Here is a 21,658-nt window from a genome sequence, read left to right on the forward strand (position 1 = left end):
CGTCTTCTTCAGACGTACAAAAACAAGAGAAGGAACAAAGGAATGCACCCGTTTTTTTTTACTAGCATTGCTGCAGGGGGCATTTCCTGTTTAGCTACATATTTCTATACATGGAGAGAAGGTCCCAGGTTAATTTTATAATATTTCATAATAACCATTAGTAATCCTTTGAGTGGTGCAATGTAAGATCATCAGCTGCTGTAACTAGCCTAAGTATCATGTGGTCTATGGTCTGTCTTTAGCAATGGGACCCCTGCCCTGGTCTTGATTGATGGACGACGGAGCATCCATAGCAATGGCAGCTTTGTCATCCGCACTGTGAAAGCAGAGGATTCTGGGTACTACAGCTGTGTGGCCAGCAACAACTGGGGCTCTGATGAGATTACGCTTAACCTGCAGGTTCAAGGTATGCAGAAAACTGGAGAACCAAGATGAGGACTAGAGGTTTGTCCTAGCTCTGTGAGGCATGCTGAGAGAAATTAAATACAGAATATGTACACTGTCACAGTTGTCCTTCTGTTGCCTTCCTCTCAGTTCCTCCTGACCAGCCACGTCTAACGGTGACCAAGACAACCATCACGTCAATCACTCTGTCCTGGATCCCAGGAGACAATGGTGGAAGCTCCATACGAGGTAGGCTTGCTTTCAGCAATTACTCACACAGGGCGGCAGCTGGGGTCTAAACCATGTCCGCTGTTCACCAGCAGTCTGACATTGGGGAATGTCGTTAAGGGTCCATTTTCATTACCTCCAACGATCTCTTGGAGAGGATAATCAAGACGCGAGAGGAGGGGGAAAATGAGAAGAAAATAGAGAGTGAGAAGGTTTGGAGAAGAAAATTAAATCCCTTAGTCACAAAGCCCCCCTTCAGAATTGGGTAGCTAGGTCATTTATCACACAGTGTAAGCAGAGCACAAAATGGTAGATTTAGCTTGACGGATATTTTGAAGAGGAATTATGAAAACCAAATGCTGTTGCATGGGAGTCCACTTCCTTTTCCATCCTAATTACAAAGCTGGTTTTGAGCGATGTGATTTTTCAGAATTCACCACTTCTGCATGTTAGAATTGAGCATTCAGTCACAGTCAATTCTGCTAACCCACAAATTTATGTCCTATAAAGTGTTTTGCTATTGGCTCTTAGAAAAGCATGAGTAGATGACCTTCAAAATATCCTTTAGAATGCGTATCTCCTTGAAACATCAATTTCGTTTAAAGTTTTTGGGAAAAATCTTAACAAATATTTGACCATGAACGTAGGGAAAAATACTAAATTATGACCCTTTCAGGGCATAAGGTACTCATAATCACTTTGAATGTCAAGCCAGACACTTTGTCTGGGCTCAAGATTCCCAAGTCCCCTAAAATGTTATATCCAAGTGGGAATGAATAATTACACATACACTAGTCTTACTGTGGTGTTGAGATTGATGACTAAACCCTCATAATCCCCAATTTCAGGGAGATGAGTAATCACCGGGTCAGTTGAGAGGCCTCTTTCTTCTCTGTAGGATACATCTTGCAGTACTCAGAGGACAACAGTGAGCAGTGGGGGAGCTTTCCCATCAGCCCTAGCGAGCGGTCGTACCGCCTAGAGAACCTCAAGTGCGGCACCTGGTACAAGTTCACCCTCACAGCCTTGAACGCCGTGGGCCCAGGACGCATCAGCGAGATCATCGAGGCCAAGACGCACGGCAAAGGTAGGGGACAGCTATGGCCCTATAGCCCCTGATTCTTACTCATCGGCTTTGGGCTTTTGTAGGTTTTCGGTTTGACGTGAAGCCATACTACCTCACATTTAGGATAAATATCTACCCACCAGCCCTAAATCCCTCATGGGGCCTGTGCTAGCCAGCCTAAATATTATGGAGCCTGTTTGTTCAGCTGGCCAGAGCACAAGGCCAATAATTAGTTTCTGATTAGCACAAGTTAACATGTGATAGTGTATGAATGGTGTTGTGCTCACACTCACTACTCTGGGAGTGTTGTTAGCCAGGTCTGACACTGTTGCTCATTTAACTTGCATAAATATACTTCTGTTCTCTTGTGCTGGGAGTCGCTCATCTGTTAGAAGCATCTGCTGAGTGAATGTAATGTAATGTAATATAATTATAACTGAATGGGCAGTACCCATGGGAATTTCAGAGCCATCATACAGATAACCTACTGGAAGATTAAACACCCAGTTGGTATTTCAAACGATGCTTGACACTTTACATCAGTTTGAGATGAATTGGAATTGAGATGAATTGCAGGCTGTGAACCTGACTCCCAGGCAGCATTGTGGACCCATTAGTTGCCCTGTTCTTCTTAGGCCAGGTTCACACTACATGATTTTAGCCCTGATTTTCCACTCACCGACAGTTTTTGGAGATCGCCAAGAAAAGCCCCAGATCAGAGGCAAATCGGCGTTCACGCAGGGCTCGCAAATCTGCTCTCGATCACTATATGTGAATTGTTCAAAGACGCCATCCGAGAGACTCGCCGATGCCTCGCAGACGTCTGAAAAATATCTAGCATGCTAAATATCTAGACCTGTCGGGGAGTCCAAATCCTGTAGTGTAGAAAGTGTTGTGACCCGGTTGTGACTGGCAGTGAGTGCGGTGACGAGCTACAGCCAACAAGAGCGCAAGACAGGGTGAGGGTAAACCCAGGGGATGAGTTGTACAACATCGACAAGCATGGCTACAACAACAGTTCCACGGTCTGCTTGGACCCAAAAAATGGAGGAAATTTTGGATGAACTTCAACAGGAGCACCAATGCCTTTTTGATGTTTCCAAAAAATAATAAATTTCGGCAGTACTGTGAATATGAATTCATGACTTAAGACTGTGACTGTGTTACATTACAATATAATTACATAAACAATGTGAATAATAGCAGTACCCCATCAAAATACAAATATTTTTAGATGATATTTTGGCCATATTGCTTACAGAGCATATTATCTTTGTCTACAGTAGCCATTTTTGGAAGAAAAAAATCCCTGTCTCGCGCATGGTATCGTGTGATTCCTCGTGTCACTTCTCACATGTGTTTTTGTGACAAAACGTAGTTTGGAGACCAGACAGACTCGTCAGGGTTTCCTCCTGGTGAAAGATCTTGTAATGTGTGACCCACCTGTCGCTGATCAGTCATATAGTGTGCAAACCACAACGACTTCAAGATTCCCAATTACAAGACAAGGTAAGTTGTGTAGTGTGAACAGTATAGCAATCTGACGACTGAAAGTCATGTAGTGTGGCCTGGCCATTAAGACCTGGCCTTAATGTGTGTGAGGGAGATTTTCATGTGTGCCTTGCCCTTTTTTCCTGTCTACACAGAACCACAGTTCTCCAAAGAGCAAGAGCTGTTCTCCAGTATCAACTCCACACGCGTGAGGCTGAACCTGAATGGTTGGAACAATGGTGGTTGTCCAATCACCTCCTTCACACTGGAATACCGCCCGGTGGACACCACAGTTTGGACCACGGCCCAGCGAACCTCCCTGACCAAGAGCTATATCCTGTACGACCTGCAGGAGGCGACGTGGTATGAGCTGCAGATGAGGGTGTGCAACAGTGCCGGCTTTGCCGAGAAGAAAGCCATGTTTGCCACACTCAGTGCTGACGGCAGTGAGTTGCATTTGAAATATTCCATGTTCTATACCTTTATTGAAAGTTTTTTCAGCACCATCAGCAAAAGTGCCATTTTATCAATCCAAATTAGTTTGAAAAACTGAAAAAAAGTTTCAAGCACAAAATGCTGCCCTTAACTTATTCCAACCCTTTAACAAATGGTGACAGTGGACTCTAATGGTCCACTGGCGGGAACCTTTGTCTTCCTTGCAAATGGAGAGGAGAAACTGAAATTCTAATTCCAGCTCTATCACCATTCAGTTTCGGAGTTGCTCTCCCTCCTGCCATGAAAAGACCAGTCTTGCCGCACCATGTCCAGGGGCCATAAAAAACCCTCTAGGTGTACTGATGAATGAGGGCTATAAAACAGGACTCTTTTATGCTAACGTACAGCCCCGTTGCTGTCACATGGGAGTGGGATGCAGCAGTGGAGATTATGTGGAGTTATATGGCCATCTGAAGCATATTGATCTCTGCTGTATGAAACAAATCCTCTGCGGTGTTGGGCTGGGGTTGAGTGATTCCCTGTAGCACAGCCCTAAGGGGTACGCAGCTGGGGAGGGGCTGCAGATGTCAGTCAGGATGGCTGCTGTAGATCAGCACAGGACACAGGGGTTGCTCCAGGACCGCAGGGACCCAAGCTCAGCCAGCTCTCTACACTCAGACCAGTCCTGGTCACTCTGTAGAGACACGGCCCCTCACTTAGTGTTTCAGCCTGCACAATGCTGTTTTCTTTAAAACCCTTGCTGTAAGTTGCGTTCTGTGATCCATTAGCTAGATCTCAGACATCATGCATGTAATAATGTGTGGAACAGTGGATCATGAGGCAGTATCTCTAGTTCTTAGTTTTTTTGCAATTTGGTTGTTTTTTGCCAAGTTTTGAACTTTTGGCTGAGTGGTAAAAGAGGGCAAATTTCTCTAAAATATCTGGCACATTTTTACAATTTTTAACAGGAGAGAGGTGACAGCTATGTAAACTGTATGGTTTACTTTATCGCTGCCGAAATTAAACATGAACAAAAAATGTTGCTTCAGTTAGGTACTCTTCAGTAGTGGTCAACCATTTTGCAGCTTTAGAAAAAGGCCCTAAATTTCAAAACATGGTCAATGTAATCTCTCCATGCAGAATTACATGTATTGAGTATATGATCTGTTCTGCCAGTGTAGCTTTGTATCTTTGTTGTCCTTCATTGTGTCAGAGCAGTATACCAGTCTTATATTTGTTGCATTTCTGCCATCCAAAGAATATCTGCATTTGTGAGAACCCCCTGTTCACTGTTCACTAATCACTGTTATGTCTTGTTGGAATGGGTGATGGAGATAGTCCCCCAAGGGCTGACCCAGGATCAATTTGAGCTACTTTTATGTAATGGTTGTGAGAGGGATTCAGGTCAAATAAAGTGATGCTGGATCAGTGCTTGGGGGAGCTGAAGTGGTTGAGCACTCTGTTGTGTGCTGTTCTTTAGGCACCATCCCTCCACTTTTGAAGATAGTGGACGAGAGCAAGGACAGCATGTCCAGCAATGAGGGGCTGAAGATGATGGTGACCATTTCCTGCATCCTGGTGGGTGTGGTCATGCTCTTCATCCTACTCCTGGTGCTGAGGAGGAGGAGGAGGGAGCAGAGGCTCAAGAGGCTACGAGGTGAGGCAGAAGCCTTCACACTCGCACACACAAACACACACAGATACTTATACACTCTCTCTCTCTCACACACACACAAACATACACACAATTATACAGGTATGCACTGACACACACATACACACACACAATCACTCACAAACACACACACACACTATGCATGGCAACCTCATTCATGACAACTGCCCGCTCAGTTGCTCTGAAATAGGGACATTCTCTTGGCAAATGTATCCCTTGCAGCTTTTAATTGGGTTGTCCTCACAGTGAGGCATGAGTGAGCCAGATTCTTTGATTTATTTAGAAGCCTTTCTGTTCTTTCTTTTTTTGTGATTAAAGGCTTTAATGAATAAAACTGAATAGAACTATTCAATGTGAGACTATTGATTTGTTTTAATAATCTCTATAATTGCAAGTCCACCCTAACATAGTTTATGGCAACATTAGTTACATTTAATTTAAAGCCTTTTCACTACAAATTGGACCATTCACAGCCTGAAACTTAATGTTAAGACTATTGCTAACATAATACAGTGGATCATTAAAGAAGCTAATTTACCACATTCCCAGAGTTCCAGTGACTTCCCTTTGCTGTAACCAGTGGTTTGCAACTAACACCTTTCAATTTTTACTTCACAGATGCTAAAAGCTTGGCGGAGATGCTGATGAGGTAAGTTGGGGGTATTGGTTAGTGAATGATGTTAACCCTTAAGTCAGATGCAGTGTGTACAGTAGGTACTGCTGCAGGCTTCCTGCAAACAGTCTTGTAGGCCATTTCATCATAACATGTTAGGGATGGTGCTGTGAGTCTGTTAAAAGCTGAGCTGAGGTGTAGGCCTCTTTCTCTGTGTGGCAGCAAGAACACACGCACGCCAGAGAGCATGAACAAGCAGCAGCAGGCATTGAGAATGCACATCGACATCCCCCGAGCCCAGCTACTCATCGAGGAGAGAGACACCATGGAGACCATTGGTGAGGAAGCCACCCCTCGACTGTTTCAGTGTTTTCAAGTTAACTTATATTCTGTATATTACACTGTAGTAGGCATGTCACAATACCAGAAATTTAGTAGTCGATACCAATACCAGTGAAATTCCACGATTCTCGATACCCAATTCGATACCAAAAAAAAAAAAAACAATAAATCCCATGTACTTCAACATACACTCCTTTATTAAAAACATCTGAACATTACAAAAAACAACAGTGGCATGTAGCCTTAAAGTAATAAATATAAAGAAACAACTATTAACATTACAAAAAAGAACAGTGGCGTGTAGCCTTCAAGTATTTAAAACAAACAATCAACTTTTACAATGGCACAGCATTTCAATTGCAGTACCTGGCCAAGACATGAAAATATATGGAAATAATAAACAGGCATATAATATAACATAATATAATATAATATAATTAATACGTGTGTCTCTGAAAAGCTTCTGATATGGTTGGCTGTGTATGTGTTTGTTCACTTTGCTCCTGGTCGACATCCTCCTCTGGTTGATACTATGAAAGGAAAATGATGAGATTTCAGTTATCAGGTATAGCTCAAAGGCTGCACACACAATGTATTAACACACACACACACACCTCTATATACTCAGAGTGCAAAGCAGTAGTTTAAATTTGCTGACATGGTGACAGATTATTAGTCTGGAAATATTTATTTAAAACGCTAACGTTATATTTTGATGACAGATGACACAGACTGAACGGTAAGGACGGTAGCCTACTACTAGCTATGGTTACATTACGTTAGCCTAAACACGGTAGCCATTGGCGTTTAGCCATTGCAAACGTTGTATGGAACATGGCTACACAGCAATATGCCATCTGTCTCAAACAAAAATAATGGTAACGTGTATTTCAGAATAAGGATAATAAGGATAACACTTTGGATACGTTGTTAATGTAACATTAACATGAATTGAAACTCACTCACCTTGAGTTCTTTGAATAAATCTGGACATCTGTCTTTGAGGTGCTTTGCTACGTTGGAAGTGTTTCCTCCTTTCGTCTGAAAAGTTTGATGGCACCGTTTGCATACTGGGTTTTGCGAATTTATCATTAATCCCTGATGACCCGCCTCGAAGGCAAAGTAGGCTACTTCTATACACGACTGTTTTTGTTTTCGACGAGTCGAGGCTGAGCGGTTGCTGCAGCTGCATCCCTGGTAGCTACGGTGTAGAAAAATGAGTACTGTCATGTTTTCATAATTTTGGCATCGACTTGGTACCGAAGCATCGGTACCTACGGTACTGTAGAAAAATGAGTACCGTCATGTTTTCAGAATTTTGGCATCGACTTTGTATCGAAGTATCGGTTCTCGTGACATCCCTACACTGTAGTTACATACCATGTACCCCTATACAGTTTACTCTTGGCATGAATATGGTGTATCTACACACTTTATTTCTGTATATGGTGTGTTGTGTACACATTTATATAGTGTATTTAGGTACTATGTACCTGTGTACAGTTTATTTAATTACTCTGTGCAAGTGCATGGTGTATCTATGTGTTAGTGTGCGGCTCCCACAGGTGCATATACTCTTTATACATGTGTACAGTGTGCTTTAGTGCTGTATATATTGTGTGCATACATGAATGTATCCTAATGCCAAGGAGTAAGATAGCTAAAAGACTCATCATTGTGTTTTAGCAACAGTGCTATGATCCACCTCATGGTGAGGCTCACGCCTTCTCTTTCTGTCTTTCTCTTGCTCTCTGTCTTTCTTGCTGAATCTTTTTCTACCTCTTTGTCCTCCTCTGTTCTCTCCATCCCTCTGCCTCACCCCCAGACGACCGGTCAACAGTGCTGCTCACCGATGCTGATTTTGGTGAGACATCCAAGCAGAAGTCCTCCACTGTCACGCACACGGTGCACTACCAGTCTCTCTCCCAGGCCACTGGGCCTCTGGTGGACGTGTCCGATGCCCGGCCTGGGACCAGTAAGTTTTGACCTGTCCCCACCTCACATGACCCCAAGAACTGGTGCTGCTGTGTCACCCACTACACCAGAATGCCTGCAAAATCAGAAACAGTCTCTTCCAATGTTCCCTTACCACAAAATGGTCCAGTTATGTCGCTGTCTCACAGAAGGACAAACATCTCATCTGTTCAAGGATAACAACTACTGATTAAGTTGAGACACCACTACAGGTTGTAAGAAATATGGCAGTCATCCAGCCTTTACTGACTCTCTTACAGTTGGTATCATTCATTCAGTCTATTATGATTAGTGTTGTTTTTGTGATTTTTTTTTTTTACTCTAAATACTTGTGATATCCACCCTGAGCAAATTTCAACAAAAGCTCTTCAGCTTTGATCTCACTAAAGAGGCAAAGTTGAAATAATCTGATTAGATCCCTGCATCTCCATCTGCCTGGGGTCAAAAGCAGGACACAGGCACACAGAACAAAACCTGAAGCAGCCTGACTCTCTCTGTCTTTACCCGATCACCATTGTCCAGGCAGTGTAATGGTCCCCAGCTCTCTGATCAGGATGTGAAAGTCTGGATCTTGGTAGAAGAATATTTCTCATGCAAAGTTATGGTACTACTACTATAGTTCAACCACCACTAAGATTTCCATCAATATTATTCACCATCACAAATAGGGAGGGGGGAGGATTTTCTCCTTCAGGGCAATATTAGTTAAATGGACAGGCCACAGGATACACAGCAGTTATTGTGATGTGCGCAGTTTAATGAAAGAAGAAAAAATGCTTTAAAAAATTTACTTTAAGGCTGATGGTACTGCTGTTACCAATATTTGATTGCGATACCCTGACCTAAATTGAAGTAGGGATTCCATAATGTCAGGACAATGTCAGTTGCTTTCATTATGACAGTGGAATGGGTATATCTGGGACATGTATCAAAGAGCTAACAAGGAACCAAATCTGCCACCATAGACATTTGACATTCATACTTTGTGTAACATTGGCTTAGGGGTCCCCTTTGCCCAGTGCAGTTTATTTGTCTTACATTTAGGGCTGTGCGATATGACCAAAATCTCATATCCCGATATAGGTCATTTCATATCTCGATAACAATACATATCACAATATAGCAGTTTCTGTAAATTCAATGAATAAATAGTTTATATAAAATGACCACATGGAAAGGCGTATTTCTTATTACATTTTGAATTATATATTCGACAAATAAAAGGTACTTACTCACATTTGATTATTTTTTTTCCTTTTATTTAGAACCTTTGTGCAAATTTTCAATTTACGCCTCATTCCCATATAGCTCTGTGTACGTATGCGAGTCAACCGGAAGTCCATTCATTGCTATGGGAACCTCTGTGATCTCCGATGTGTTTGCGAAACTCCTCCTTCCATTTTTTAAGGTCCAGAATTCGAGTGCGTTGAAAAAATCAACTATTGCGGCGGATTTCAGAGAGACCATATACACTGTGTGCCAGGAAGTTAATGGCATTGGAAAAACAAATTAGCTAACGGGCTATTTCCTTCAATTCAGTTGCTTGACTAGTGATCGAAGTTAAATAAAAGTGAGAGTTCATTAAACATATTTTGAAAAAAGAATCTGCGTAATCAGGCAACATTTTGCATCGACATAAACACTGTGCTTTAACCAATAATCTTAAAGCATACAGATCATCTTTATCACGTTGATATGAAAACTTTATCTGTGATTCATTCTGTGATTTCCCTCCATTATATTGCCGCTCATTTGACATATAAATAAAGGTTGCTTCACCGTTGCATTCATTCCATGATGACACCAACATGAGTGAGAGTTAGGTTTTGATCCACCTCCTTTTCTTTGCGTTGAACACTACAGGGAATATTGCATATATTATACTGAATTACGGACACCAAACAAAACTGGGTGTTAACGAGGCACAACCCCAAATCACCAGTGTGATTTGCCATTTATTGTGTATGCTAAAACCGGTGCGATTAAAACACTAGACTGGAAAAATTTAGCTAATTTTTAGCTTTGAGGAAACAGCAATTTAATGTTAAAAATATAGCAAATGCTAGCTGAAAACTATGAGAAGCTTAATAACGCTAATGAAAACATAACGAACCATGTAATGTAACACGCACTACATAGCATAAAAATGTTACGTGCGAAATGGTTAAGCATGTAACAAAATATAAAATATTAATGTATAAAATATAAAAAGGTAAATGGAAAACACTTTTTAACTATAGTTCTTTCACATTCACTCTCCTCCATGTTTGTGTTGCCTTCATGCAAATTTCCTGCCTGCATCCATGGAGTGTCGTTCAAATGAGGAAAAATATTGCCGTAAAGTGTGTGATTTGCGACACAAAGAAATAAACGATAGAGCATAATATGAAACGATAGATGTTTTTCTATCGTCACACGATACATATCATCATATCGCAGAGCCCTACTTACATTTCATACATATTATATACTGCTGAATGTTTTCAGCTTGTTCAAAGGTACAATGGTATACATTCCACGTGCTCAAATCAGGAGTTACTGCACATAAAAAGGTGGGCTTCACAGCTTTGCAATTCAGCTATTGCCTATCTGGCACAATGAGCTTGCCATGCCAAGGACATAACCAAACGCTGGTTGAAGCCTCTAACCAACCTTTTGGTCATAAGCCCTGCTCCTCCCCACTATACTACACTGTTGCTTCGTGGGTTCACCAGCCTGCCCCTCCTCTGCCCCCAGACCCCACTGCCCGCCGCACGGGCAAGATGGGCCCAACCACCCGCAACCGCTATGCTAGCCAGTGGACACTGAACCGCCCGCACCCACCCATCTCCTCCCACACGCTGACCACTGACTGGAGACTGCCCACTCCCCGCGCAACTGGCTCCATGGACAAGGAGAGTGACAGCTACAGTGTCAGCCCGTCTCAGGACACAGGTGGGCCCTTCCTCCTGGGAATTCTACAGGTTTGACTTGTCCATATCCTGCAACTTTACTGAAAGGCACTGGTGTAGGCTCTCTGTCAGATTATGGACAGTATATGTCTCTTGAAACTATATGTACTTTGGTTAACAGTCAGATATTGTGTATACTTGTACAAACTGTACATTGATTGGCTTTTGTCTGCTGTTTGTTGGTGATCAAGCTAAATCATTAATGATTTGTGTGTGTGTGTGTGTGTGTGTGTGTGTGTGTGTGCGTGCGTGTGTGCGCGCGCGTGTATGTGTTTGTGTGTGTGTGTGTGCACGCATATGTGTTTGTGTTTGTGTGTGTGTGTGTGTGTGTATGTGGGGGGGGGGGGGGGGGGGGGGTCCTGTGTATGTATTTTATGTTATGCTCTTTTGAGTGTGTGTCTGCGTGTTTGAAGGTATGTGTGTGGATACATGTTGGTGTATGTGTGCATATACATACATTTTTGTATATGATTCATGTGCAGTCCTTCTCCTTGGCTGAGAAATCAATCAACCAATCACAGAAGTATTTCACAGCATTTGACATAAATATATATTTGAACACAAGAAAGGACAAATAATAACATACGTTTGTGTCTGTGTGTGTGTGTGTGTGTGTGTGTGTGTGCGCACATGCACAGACCGCGCACGGAGCAGCATGGTGTCCACAGAAAGTGCCTCCTCCACCTACGAGGAGCTGGCCCGGGCCTACGAGCATGCCAAGATGGAGGAGCAGCTCCGCCATGCCAAGTTCACCATCACTGAGTGCTTCATCTCTGACACCTCCTCTGAGCAGATGACAGCTGGCACCAACGAGTACACTGACAGCCTGACCTCCAGCACACCGTCCGAGTCAGGCATCTGCAGGTTCACGGCATCCCCGCCCAAACCTCAGGATGGGGGCAGGGTCATGAACATGGCCGTTCCAAAGGCGCACAGACCCGGTGAGTCTCTGCCCCCCTGCCACACCCTCTACTCTTTTAGCACAACCTTACCCTATGCAAGCTTATCCCTTTCGCGCGTACGGTCATACTGGTGTGATTAGCCGTTTAGCACGTATACTAAAACCGGTGCGATTAGAAAACTAGATTGGAAAAATTCTAGCTAATTTTAGCTTTGAGGAAACAGAAATTTTACATTAAAATATAGCAAATGCTAACTGAAAACTATGAGAAGCTTAATAACGCTAATGAAAACAGAACGGACCATGTAACGTAACACGTGCGCTACATAGCATAAAAAAAATTACGTGCGAAAGGGTTAAAGAGCACACTAGGTCATACAGCAAGAAAACAGTATGCTGTATGATGTTTGATATGTGCATTATTATTGCATTAGTCTCAATTGTCAGATGCCCTCCTCTGTGGATAGCATCTGATGTGTCTGTAGTTTTAATGATTCCTGTGCCAAAAAACTCGCCCAAGGAGAAAGTCGAACCCTTCCCTGTCCCAGTTCGGGTTGGCTGACAATGTCTCTCCTTGTCTCCTCACTTATGCCCTGGTAACCATTGCATTGTTGATCACAGTGCATGGAGAGATCGCGCTGCAGTGGAAAACAGCGCACTGCAGATCCGCCACCTGTCCCTGTTGGGTGCTCCGCAGCACAGAGGGGAAGGATGAGGGTGCTGAACCATCAGGCAGGAAGGCAAGATGACAGTTTTAGGTTTCGGTCTTCATTGCAAATTTATGCCGTGTGCAAGAGCCAGCTGCTGGGAGTGATCAGACGGCTGGGGGAAAGGCCCCTGGGAGGCCAGTGCTATTGTTTGCAGAGACTGGGAGCTGTTGAGACTGGGATTAACCACAGCTGTAGCAGTCCTCATGAGATACGCCATGGAAGATGTTCCTACTCAGTTTTGATTTTTCCATGCTTATGCAGGTCAGAACTGAACACCGAATGTTCTCAGTTCTGTATTGAGTCATGAGTGTTGTAGAGAGGGTTAAAGGACTTGTCCAAGTATTAAAATGAAAAAATATGTGTTTTTCATTAGTTAACATACAGGAGGAACAAACATACAGCTGACATGACTAATCAACAACTGTGAACAGCACAGACACATCACAATGCATAGTGGTTAGGGACCACCTATTAATTATCTTACTCATTACTCATTGCTGTGTCCAGTGGCATCGTTAGGCCTGATTGTCCGAGGCTACAGCCCCAAATGTTTTATGAATAGCCCTGGATCTCATTTTTTTTTTTTTTTTACAACAATAAGAATAATAACAAAATAGCCCCAGATTATCTGTCATTCCAATCATGCATTAAAGCCCTCGAAAATAATATGATATCGTTGATCAAAAACACAAGTACATTTGGGTCCTCTTTGTGTCATTCAAGCAGCAGATCTACTTCACACTACTTGGCACACATGTATTTTGTGTGAGCACAAGAAAGAGAAAGAGAGAGAGAGAGAGTGCACCAGTTACAGGGCTTGTCATTGTTGGCATCTGGTGGTAGTTAGCTAGCTATTTCACTAAGGCAAGACTTCAAGGCTATGGATATCAAGGCTATGCTTTTTTAGAAAGAAAAAGGATGAAGGCAACGAGGCACAGGCAAGTCGAGGAGGTGGAGGAAGAGGTATCTCCTGTTGCTGTAGCAGCAGATGAGTCAGGACGTCAGAGTGCCACTGCCTCATTTACAAGCTCAGGTTGGTGAAGAAGAGGGCTCTTTAGCTAGCTAGTTACTCTAGCTCAGTGGTTCTTGAACGTTTTTGTCACAAGGCACACCATTTATGAAAACAAGTATTTCCAAGGCACACCTTTACATATGATTATAGCTATGTAAATCATAAATAAGACTAATTCCAAGGTACACCTGGCCAGCTCCCAAGGCACACCAGTGTGCGACAGCACACAGTTTGAGAACCACTGGTCTAGCTAGCCTGCACTCACTGTGATATTAATGTGGACCATGGGCTAAGCATAGAAAGAAAGTGGGATGACCTTACTTTGCCTTTGTAGAATCCAATTGATGAGTCTTCAAGCCAAAATTCATTTCCCCAGAAGCACATGTATGAAGCATATGCATCTCAGCAACTGATTTGGCGATTGAAACATGTATTCCACTCAGATGGGTTGCTAGCTAGGTAGCTACCAGGCTACCATAGTTCACTTTCAAAAGCAAGCAGAAATGTCAAGCTAGCCACAGGTCATTACATGCTTCCATTGCCAGCAGCAAAGTAGGCTGCTTATAATCACTTATTTGGCAACAAACAATCTAGCATATGACTGCTTCATCAATGTTAAGGCTCTTATTTTTTTAGGGTTTACTCCTGCTGCTGAAAATAAAAATAATAACGAAGCTGAATGAGATTGTTTATTTTGATTTCATGTTGTGAAAGCCAGCCTATGCACCTGACCGGAACCTTTTGGTAGAGCACAGTGTCTCACATCTTATATTTATTTTCCTCTGAAATAACTTGAAAATGGTGCAATTATCAGGTGAAAATCTAAAGATTTCTGGGCTGGACTAAGCCCCCAATGTTTCAAGATCCTAACAACGCCTCTGGCTGTGTCAATAATCATTACACCCACATCAACCATGTGATATCAACAGCACTGAGCTCCTGGCCAGTTCCCATGTGTTTGGATCTGCTCCCTGTGTAAACGCTCTGAAGCAGACACACCCCATCAAGGTCGTAGTGACCCCTGAAGATTGGGTTAACAAGGACAGAGGAGGGGGGTATGACGTTCCATTGAGTGTCCACGGGAGTGATGTCCCTCTGCCAACAGGGGTAGGCTGATGCTGATACAACACCTGTCCTTCAACCCACTGTAAACTGAGAAGGGAGCACTCCATCCCCCCGTCCTGGCTCAACACTTGACCCCCTGTTCCACGTCACTGTTTAACCTGAATCTGAAGATCCGATTTAGCCCACCCTGGGGCAGACCCGGGCACACTTCTGAGTCGCTGGCAAGCAATGAGGAAATCCAACCCAGCTGGAAGAGTCACGTTTCATTCACATACAGTATGAGGATTAAAACCTTCAGCACAAGGGGACTGAGTGACCTGAAAGATAACCACAGATTATAACCCTTCGCTAAATGTATTTATTGTACTTCATCTCTGATAAATCACTCAAATATACAGTAACTATCAAAATCTTGTTAATTGGTTGCTGAGAACTATTACTTGCAGTTATATCTGTGTGGGGCAAGTAGATAAACTCTCTGGAAATTTCAGCTCCAAAAGTAATTGACAGTCACAGGTGATTTAACACTGTCCAAAAAGTATCAAGATGGAGCCTTTCGGTTATGATCTAAAATTTTTAGTTGCAGCTTGAATTAAGTAATGAATTTATTAAATTATTTGTTTTCTGCAGCATAGTGAATACTTTTCACAAGTTGCTGCAAATAAGAGTGTCCAGCAAATGAATGAATGTATGGGAAAGTGATAAGCCAGATGTCCAACACTGTCCCTGGGGCTTTAGTTACTGTATTAAATAAGCATTTTGACTGGTAAAAAGAGCTTCAAGTCATTTTACCTCTACTACAGTCCTGACAGGTTTGTCAGTGGGCTGCAAGAAAAGCCAATAAAAATGACTTTGGCAGGAGCCATCTAGACTGAGGGTCTGATGTCTTAAGTCCTCTCATCCATCAAAACTCTGTTTTTCGCATCATTTTTGAGTCCGTGTTTTCGGGTTCAGAGCTCAATGGATTTTATAGAAGTAACTTCACAATGCAGCACTGATGAAAAGCCAAGATCTATATTTAATTAATTCCAGGCACCATTCATCACCTTTAGTGAACTGAACTCAATAATTCAGCAACCAAGGTCATATATAGGACAACATCCATGGGGGACTACCTCTTCTGCACTAGAGGGCACCGTGGGAATGTAATTCTTCACTGTGAATACCGCCAATTAAAAAGCATTGCTCCTCATCCCCACAAAGAGATTAAAGGAAAGACATACAGTATAATCTCAGTAAGATGATACCCAGCTGCTGTCCCATGTAAGGTACAGTCTGTGATCACATTGATAAATTAATGTCCAAATATTGAACCTGGATTTAGGGTGTGCTTTGCAACTTAGATTAAATGTCGGGGACGTTAGCCGTCACAAAGATGGCATTGTTGTGCATCCGTCCTGTCTTTGGAGGATGGCCTGAAGGTCTTTGGCACTGGAAAGACAGTGACATAAGATTTGAGTTACATCACAATCAACTGAATGCAGCTTCTCAGTCCAGACTGAGGCTGGTTTTGAAGGCTCTCACTTGGATACAGAACCATTTGTCATCACATCTGGGTGGAGGTGTCTAGACATGCTTATGTGAGATTGATGTGATAAAAGGCAGTAAAAACAAGTCGAGTAGAATCTGTGAATTTAAACATGCCCAAAAGCACAGGTATTGCCATAAAATGAGTGATCTCACTATGAAACAGCCATTAAAATATCTGAATGATGATGTGATACAAGACATTAATTTAAACTGGTTGAAGCTGTGCCTCATAACTGTAGAATTCTCTCTAGCAGCTCATATTGCCAATAATTATAGCCATAAACTGAAAAAGACCCATACTCAAAGCAGTGTAAATTATCTCTATGATGCAGAGTTTTAAGTACAGCAGACAAAGTTGGGCAATTTGACTGGGAGCCATAGCAGTGTAGTTTCTGTCAATTGCACATCCCCTCTCCTGCTTTGTATTTTGCCCTTATCCACATGCTTTCTTCTCTCCTTCCTCTAGGGGGCGAGCTGGTGCACTTGCCCCCCTACCTCCGGATGGACTTCCTGCTAAACCGCGGCGTGGCAGTGTCAGGGCGCGAGGCAGTGCTGGGCCAGGCCTGCCTGGAGCCGCAGAAAAGCCGCACGCTGAAGCGGCCTGCCTTGCTGGAGCCTGTGCCCATGGAGGCCCCGCCCCCTGCCACCACTGCCACAGCCGCCAGCAGTCGTGAGGTGCAGCAGTGGCAGCCGGGGACTGCCTCTACACTGCCCCCAAGGGAGGGGGGCGACCTGGCGCAGGCTGCCAAGATGAGCAACTCGCAGGAATCCCTGCTGGACTCCCGAGGGCACCTGAAACAGAGCAGCAACCCTTACGCAAAGTCCTACACCCTGGTATAACACAAAGCGTGGACCCACACACAGGCCTGGGAGAGGGTTTCTACGATGAGGATAAGCAAGGGGGAGAAAAACAAGTGAAAAACAGAAACCACCAGACACACACAGACAGACGGACACTTTACAAAAAAAGAAGTTGTACATATTTCCAGTTCCAGCCAGATGGGTAACTTTCTCTCTTTCTTTCTTGCTTTACTTTCTCACTTTTCTTTCTTGGTTTAATTTTCTACTTGAGTATTCATTTATTTTTCAATTACTCCACATGGATATTGGCAAAATAATTTATCTAATTTTGAAAGCAGAGGTAATCTGGAAATATGGATGGTGACAGTGATTATGATGCTAATAATGATGATGGTGATTAATAATATTGTTATACAAAAACTATAAAAAATCTGAAAAAACAAGGGAGAGGAGTCTCAATCTCTCAGTAGGACAATGTTGCATTCTTTTTTGCTCTGAGATTGATCACCGATGGGGTTTTTGTTCATCTACAGTATATGCATCTTGGTAACAGAGGGAAGCCAGGAGGAAAGATTGGTGAAGTGCGAAAGAGAGCTGTCTGATCAGTCCAACCATCTCAGATCATTACGTTTTTAAATCAATTTCCTGTGGCTGCATGGGGGACTGAGAAAAGTGAAAATAAGACTCCCATAACAGAAACGACTGGAATTCCAACTGAGAATTTTGTCACATGAAATTATACAATGTGCAGATTTATTATAATATATATAAAGAAATCACTTTTATTTGTGGATATTACAGGGAAAATTTTATTTGGTTAATAAAGTCCTTAGTCATGTTTGCATACATCTGGTTTTAATTAGAACATGAACATTTTAATTAGAACAAGAAGGAGGACTACATCTTCCACTCCCCCTACCCCGACCCTGCCCTGCCCCACTTTTGGGCATGAGCAGAAATAAAAGCACAGCATGCTAATGCACTGAGGGGCATGCAGATAACCTGTACTGTAAAGCTGCTTAAGAGGTCAGACGGTCCGCAATAATTCATCCAGGTGCTATGTGGTGATGAACAGATCACCTATGTGGTAAGTGACATTGATCTCCACAGGGCTGGTTTTGTGTACTGGTGCACCTCCAAGACCAGAAGTGTCCGACTTAGCTAACCCCGTGCCCCTGTGTCCCCGGGCCCCCACCTGCCCTGGAGGATGCGGTGTCCGTGGTGACCCTTTTACCCACGTTGATAGGAAGAGCAGTGGGTGTGGCTGTGGCTGGGTGTAGCAGTGAGCTCCTGCCCCTGAAAGTAAATTCAAATTGAGTGCCGCACCAGTGGGGAATCAATCAGTTTAAAGTGTCACAGATGTCCTGTTCCATTGTCTTTTTTTTCTGCGGGGAGAGCTTTAATCTCTGAGGGTTATGAGTGGCCATTTCCTTTTATACAGGAACAGTTGCATTGTAACCTTCTGACCAAGGTGCCAACTATTTTCTTAAGCAAGGTGTTCATCAATGAGTTACAGAGAGCTCTCCAACTTAACATACACATGGAATTAATTTAAATCAGTGCGTTTCCAGATTTATATCTGTTTGATATTAAATACATACACACACACACACACACACACACATATACCAACAGATGGCGCCATGTAGCTACTTTATGTTATTGAGAACTGAATGTAGAACATTTGTGTCAACGAATTGCACTGCGCATTGAAGATCTAAGTAAATGCTAACAATCTAAAGGGGGGTTTCCAGACAGTGGCCTGAAAAAAGCTATGGCTGCCTCTTTCAATGGAAACCACAGATCTGAATTATTCAGTATCACAGCAACACAAGACAAAGAGATCAGGTTAACACTGTTCACACTGGCCCCTTGCTGCCTGCAGGTGGCAGTGAGGCAGATTCAGGTGCAGTCACTGCACTGGTCAATCACTATGCTAATAGAAAAGGTTCCGACCCATTCAGCTTGCCTCGTTGAAAAGCTCAGAATGCTATTGGTGCAATACTGGGTCCTTGTTTACAACCCAAAATGTGATCAGCTAAACATTTGATTTAGCTCTACCAAGGATCAGCATGTGTGGAGCATATGAAACAAGGGGCATTTTGTATACGTAATCTGTATTGTATTTTAAGACTTGCTAGCATCTAAAGATTCAGTGCATTACTTTACTCCAATATACATTTACTGTACTTGTGTGTATTTCCATGCACACTTTTAAAAAATTCAAAATTAAATCTATAAATGTGACACAATACTTGTAGTGTTGACTACTGCAAGAAAGCAAATGCCCAGTCATTGGCACATGTGTATATTTCCAAATTAAAGAAGGATGCAAGAGGGAAGGAGGTCAAGAAACATGTCCAACAGCCCTAGGCCTCCAGCAGATGTGATTGCATGCTCTGTGCCAATGCTTGATGTGTCAGTGTTTTTTGGTCACAGTTGCTCCATTTCTTCAATGAGCATACTGCAGGACAAGTGTTGATAAAAGTAATACCAGCTTTGATATGCAGTGTATCCTGGCCGAGAATTGACTGTTATTTCTCAGCCCTCCCCTTTTTGAAATTTCTTTGATAGATTTGAACTGTTTGTGCTGTCAGCTATCACAGAGATGGAGTGAACTGACTGCAAGGATCTATCATTGGTCAGTGGGTGTTGCACTGTCTCACATGTACTCAACAACACCAGGGTTGTGCTCTGACAGAATCAAACTCAGGGAAAGAGCTTGCTTGGCCACACCAGCAATATATGAATCAGTCAAGCAATGGTGCTCATCTCCCATGTGGTTCTGTTTAGCTTACGAGTCTTGCTTGAATTCACCGTTGAGTTTCACAGCACAGACCCATTACAGTTGTCCAGCAATAATTGGACAAGTTGGACATTCTGGTTTTTTTTTTTTTTAGTTTAGCCTGTGTTATATAGAATTCTTAATAATGATGACAGGTGATGATGTGAAACATGACAAGTAATCCTTCAGCCAAAGCGAGCAACTATTTGAAAATGTGGCATTGACATCTGACGCCAGCCACCACAAGCGTTTGTAAAGGCCACATGCTGGCAGGTTCTGTCAATGGATTCATTTTCTAATCCTCTTTAGATTGTTTAGATGATAATTTCCCTTACTTAGTACTGTAAAGGAAGTGTATTCCAGTTTTTGAAAGGGATTTTTTTTTTGGTCATCTTCAGCTTGGAGCTTTTTCAGTGGCTATTCTGCAGTTCAGTATTGCAGGTGTACAGGAACAAGGCCTTACACAGGTGAGTGGAAGGAAGAGACTAACCCTTAGAACACAGAGTCAAATGGTCTTTCACTGATTTGTCCTTTTCAAATGTTGCATGGGTTACCATGGCTTCAGGCTAGCATTAGCCTGCACATCTCCTCAAAATGACATATTGTGGGCAGGGTTCTGTAGTGCTATAGTTCCAGCAGAAGGAGATCCCAATGCCAGGTACTGTAGTATTCTTCATATTTCCAAACTTTTGGTTTTTTTGGACCATGTGGAAGAATTGCAATCGTTCTGCGAATTGATCAATTTTGTGAATGGAACTGTAAAAATGTTAACACACTCAAAAGTAACTTCTACAGGTTGGCCCTTTATTTAAAAGTATACTTCAGAATGTAAAGACATAGATTGTAATAGATTGTAACAAGACACAAATGTTATCAACACAAAAAACTTACCACAAGCGCCCCCTCCCCCAACATACACACGCCACTGAACTCCCTGTACATAATAGCTTTTTAATAAATATAGCTTGTAATAAAACAGCTTAATAAACTTGTTGACATTTCAAAGGGTATACTATCACATCACATCAGGTATACCTGTCTAAAGAGCAGTTCTTCGCAGGTACAGTGGTTTTACAGGATCCACAGTGTGTACAATTTCTATCAGACCGGTGTTTTTTGATGGTGTGCGGTCAGTTTTTAGACTCCCTATTGGTGTCAGGCAAGTCATATTCTGCCAGGTATGATTTGAATGGCCAGGATGTACCAGTGAGTTCCCCTAAGGTAACCTCTCCAGTTGTTAAATCTGTCATGGGCTAGAATACTGGGTTTGGCTGAATGTATGTGTGTATTGGGGGAATTGTGAATTTCATTAGTCGTCATTGGCATTACTGTTTTCTGAACCCCCCCCCCTTCCAAACACTTCTCAGAGGTACTCTCCACAACAAATTAAGGCTGGACAATGGAGATTTACATCCTGCCACTTGAACAGGGTTATTAACTGCCCTCATAAATAAACACATTGATGCAGTTTTCACCTCTGCTGGAGAAATATGTGGGACCAGATCATGAGACATTGATTGCTTCTTGCCTCACTGGTCCTTTATGAAGGGGCCTTTCTTCCACCTCTCTTAGTTTGTTGATGTTAATTACCACTGTATGGCTCATCAAAGAGTAACTGTACGGTGTCAGCTCGTTAAGAGCATTGGAGAGTCCCCTACAACTCTGAAATCAGTGTCTTTCCTCCTACACCAAGGT

General features: G+C 42.7%; 1 protein-coding gene across 1 annotated transcript in view; it reads left to right on the forward strand.

The window, feature by feature from the left end:
- The window catches only part of LOC118782867 (Down syndrome cell adhesion molecule homolog), a 94,758-nt gene extending 77,541 nt beyond the window's left edge, over positions 1-17,217 (forward strand). Inside the window, exons 20-30 of the mRNA XM_036536476.1 lie at positions 243-406; positions 535-633; positions 1,511-1,699; positions 3,325-3,615; positions 5,085-5,261; positions 5,898-5,928; positions 6,115-6,230; positions 8,060-8,209; positions 10,945-11,142; positions 11,798-12,100; positions 16,844-17,217. Of these exons, the coding sequence (XP_036392369.1) occupies positions 243-406; positions 535-633; positions 1,511-1,699; positions 3,325-3,615; positions 5,085-5,261; positions 5,898-5,928; positions 6,115-6,230; positions 8,060-8,209; positions 10,945-11,142; positions 11,798-12,100; positions 16,844-17,217 (2,092 nt within the window). The remainder of the gene's footprint in view (positions 1-242; positions 407-534; positions 634-1,510; positions 1,700-3,324; positions 3,616-5,084; positions 5,262-5,897; positions 5,929-6,114; positions 6,231-8,059; positions 8,210-10,944; positions 11,143-11,797; positions 12,101-16,843) is intronic.
- Positions 17,218-21,658: the final 4,441 nt, after the last annotated feature.

The sequence above is a fragment of the Megalops cyprinoides genome, chromosome 9 (assembly GCF_013368585.1).
Source record: "Megalops cyprinoides isolate fMegCyp1 chromosome 9, fMegCyp1.pri, whole genome shotgun sequence".
NCBI classification, from domain to species: Eukaryota; Metazoa; Chordata; class Actinopteri; order Elopiformes; family Megalopidae; genus Megalops; species Megalops cyprinoides.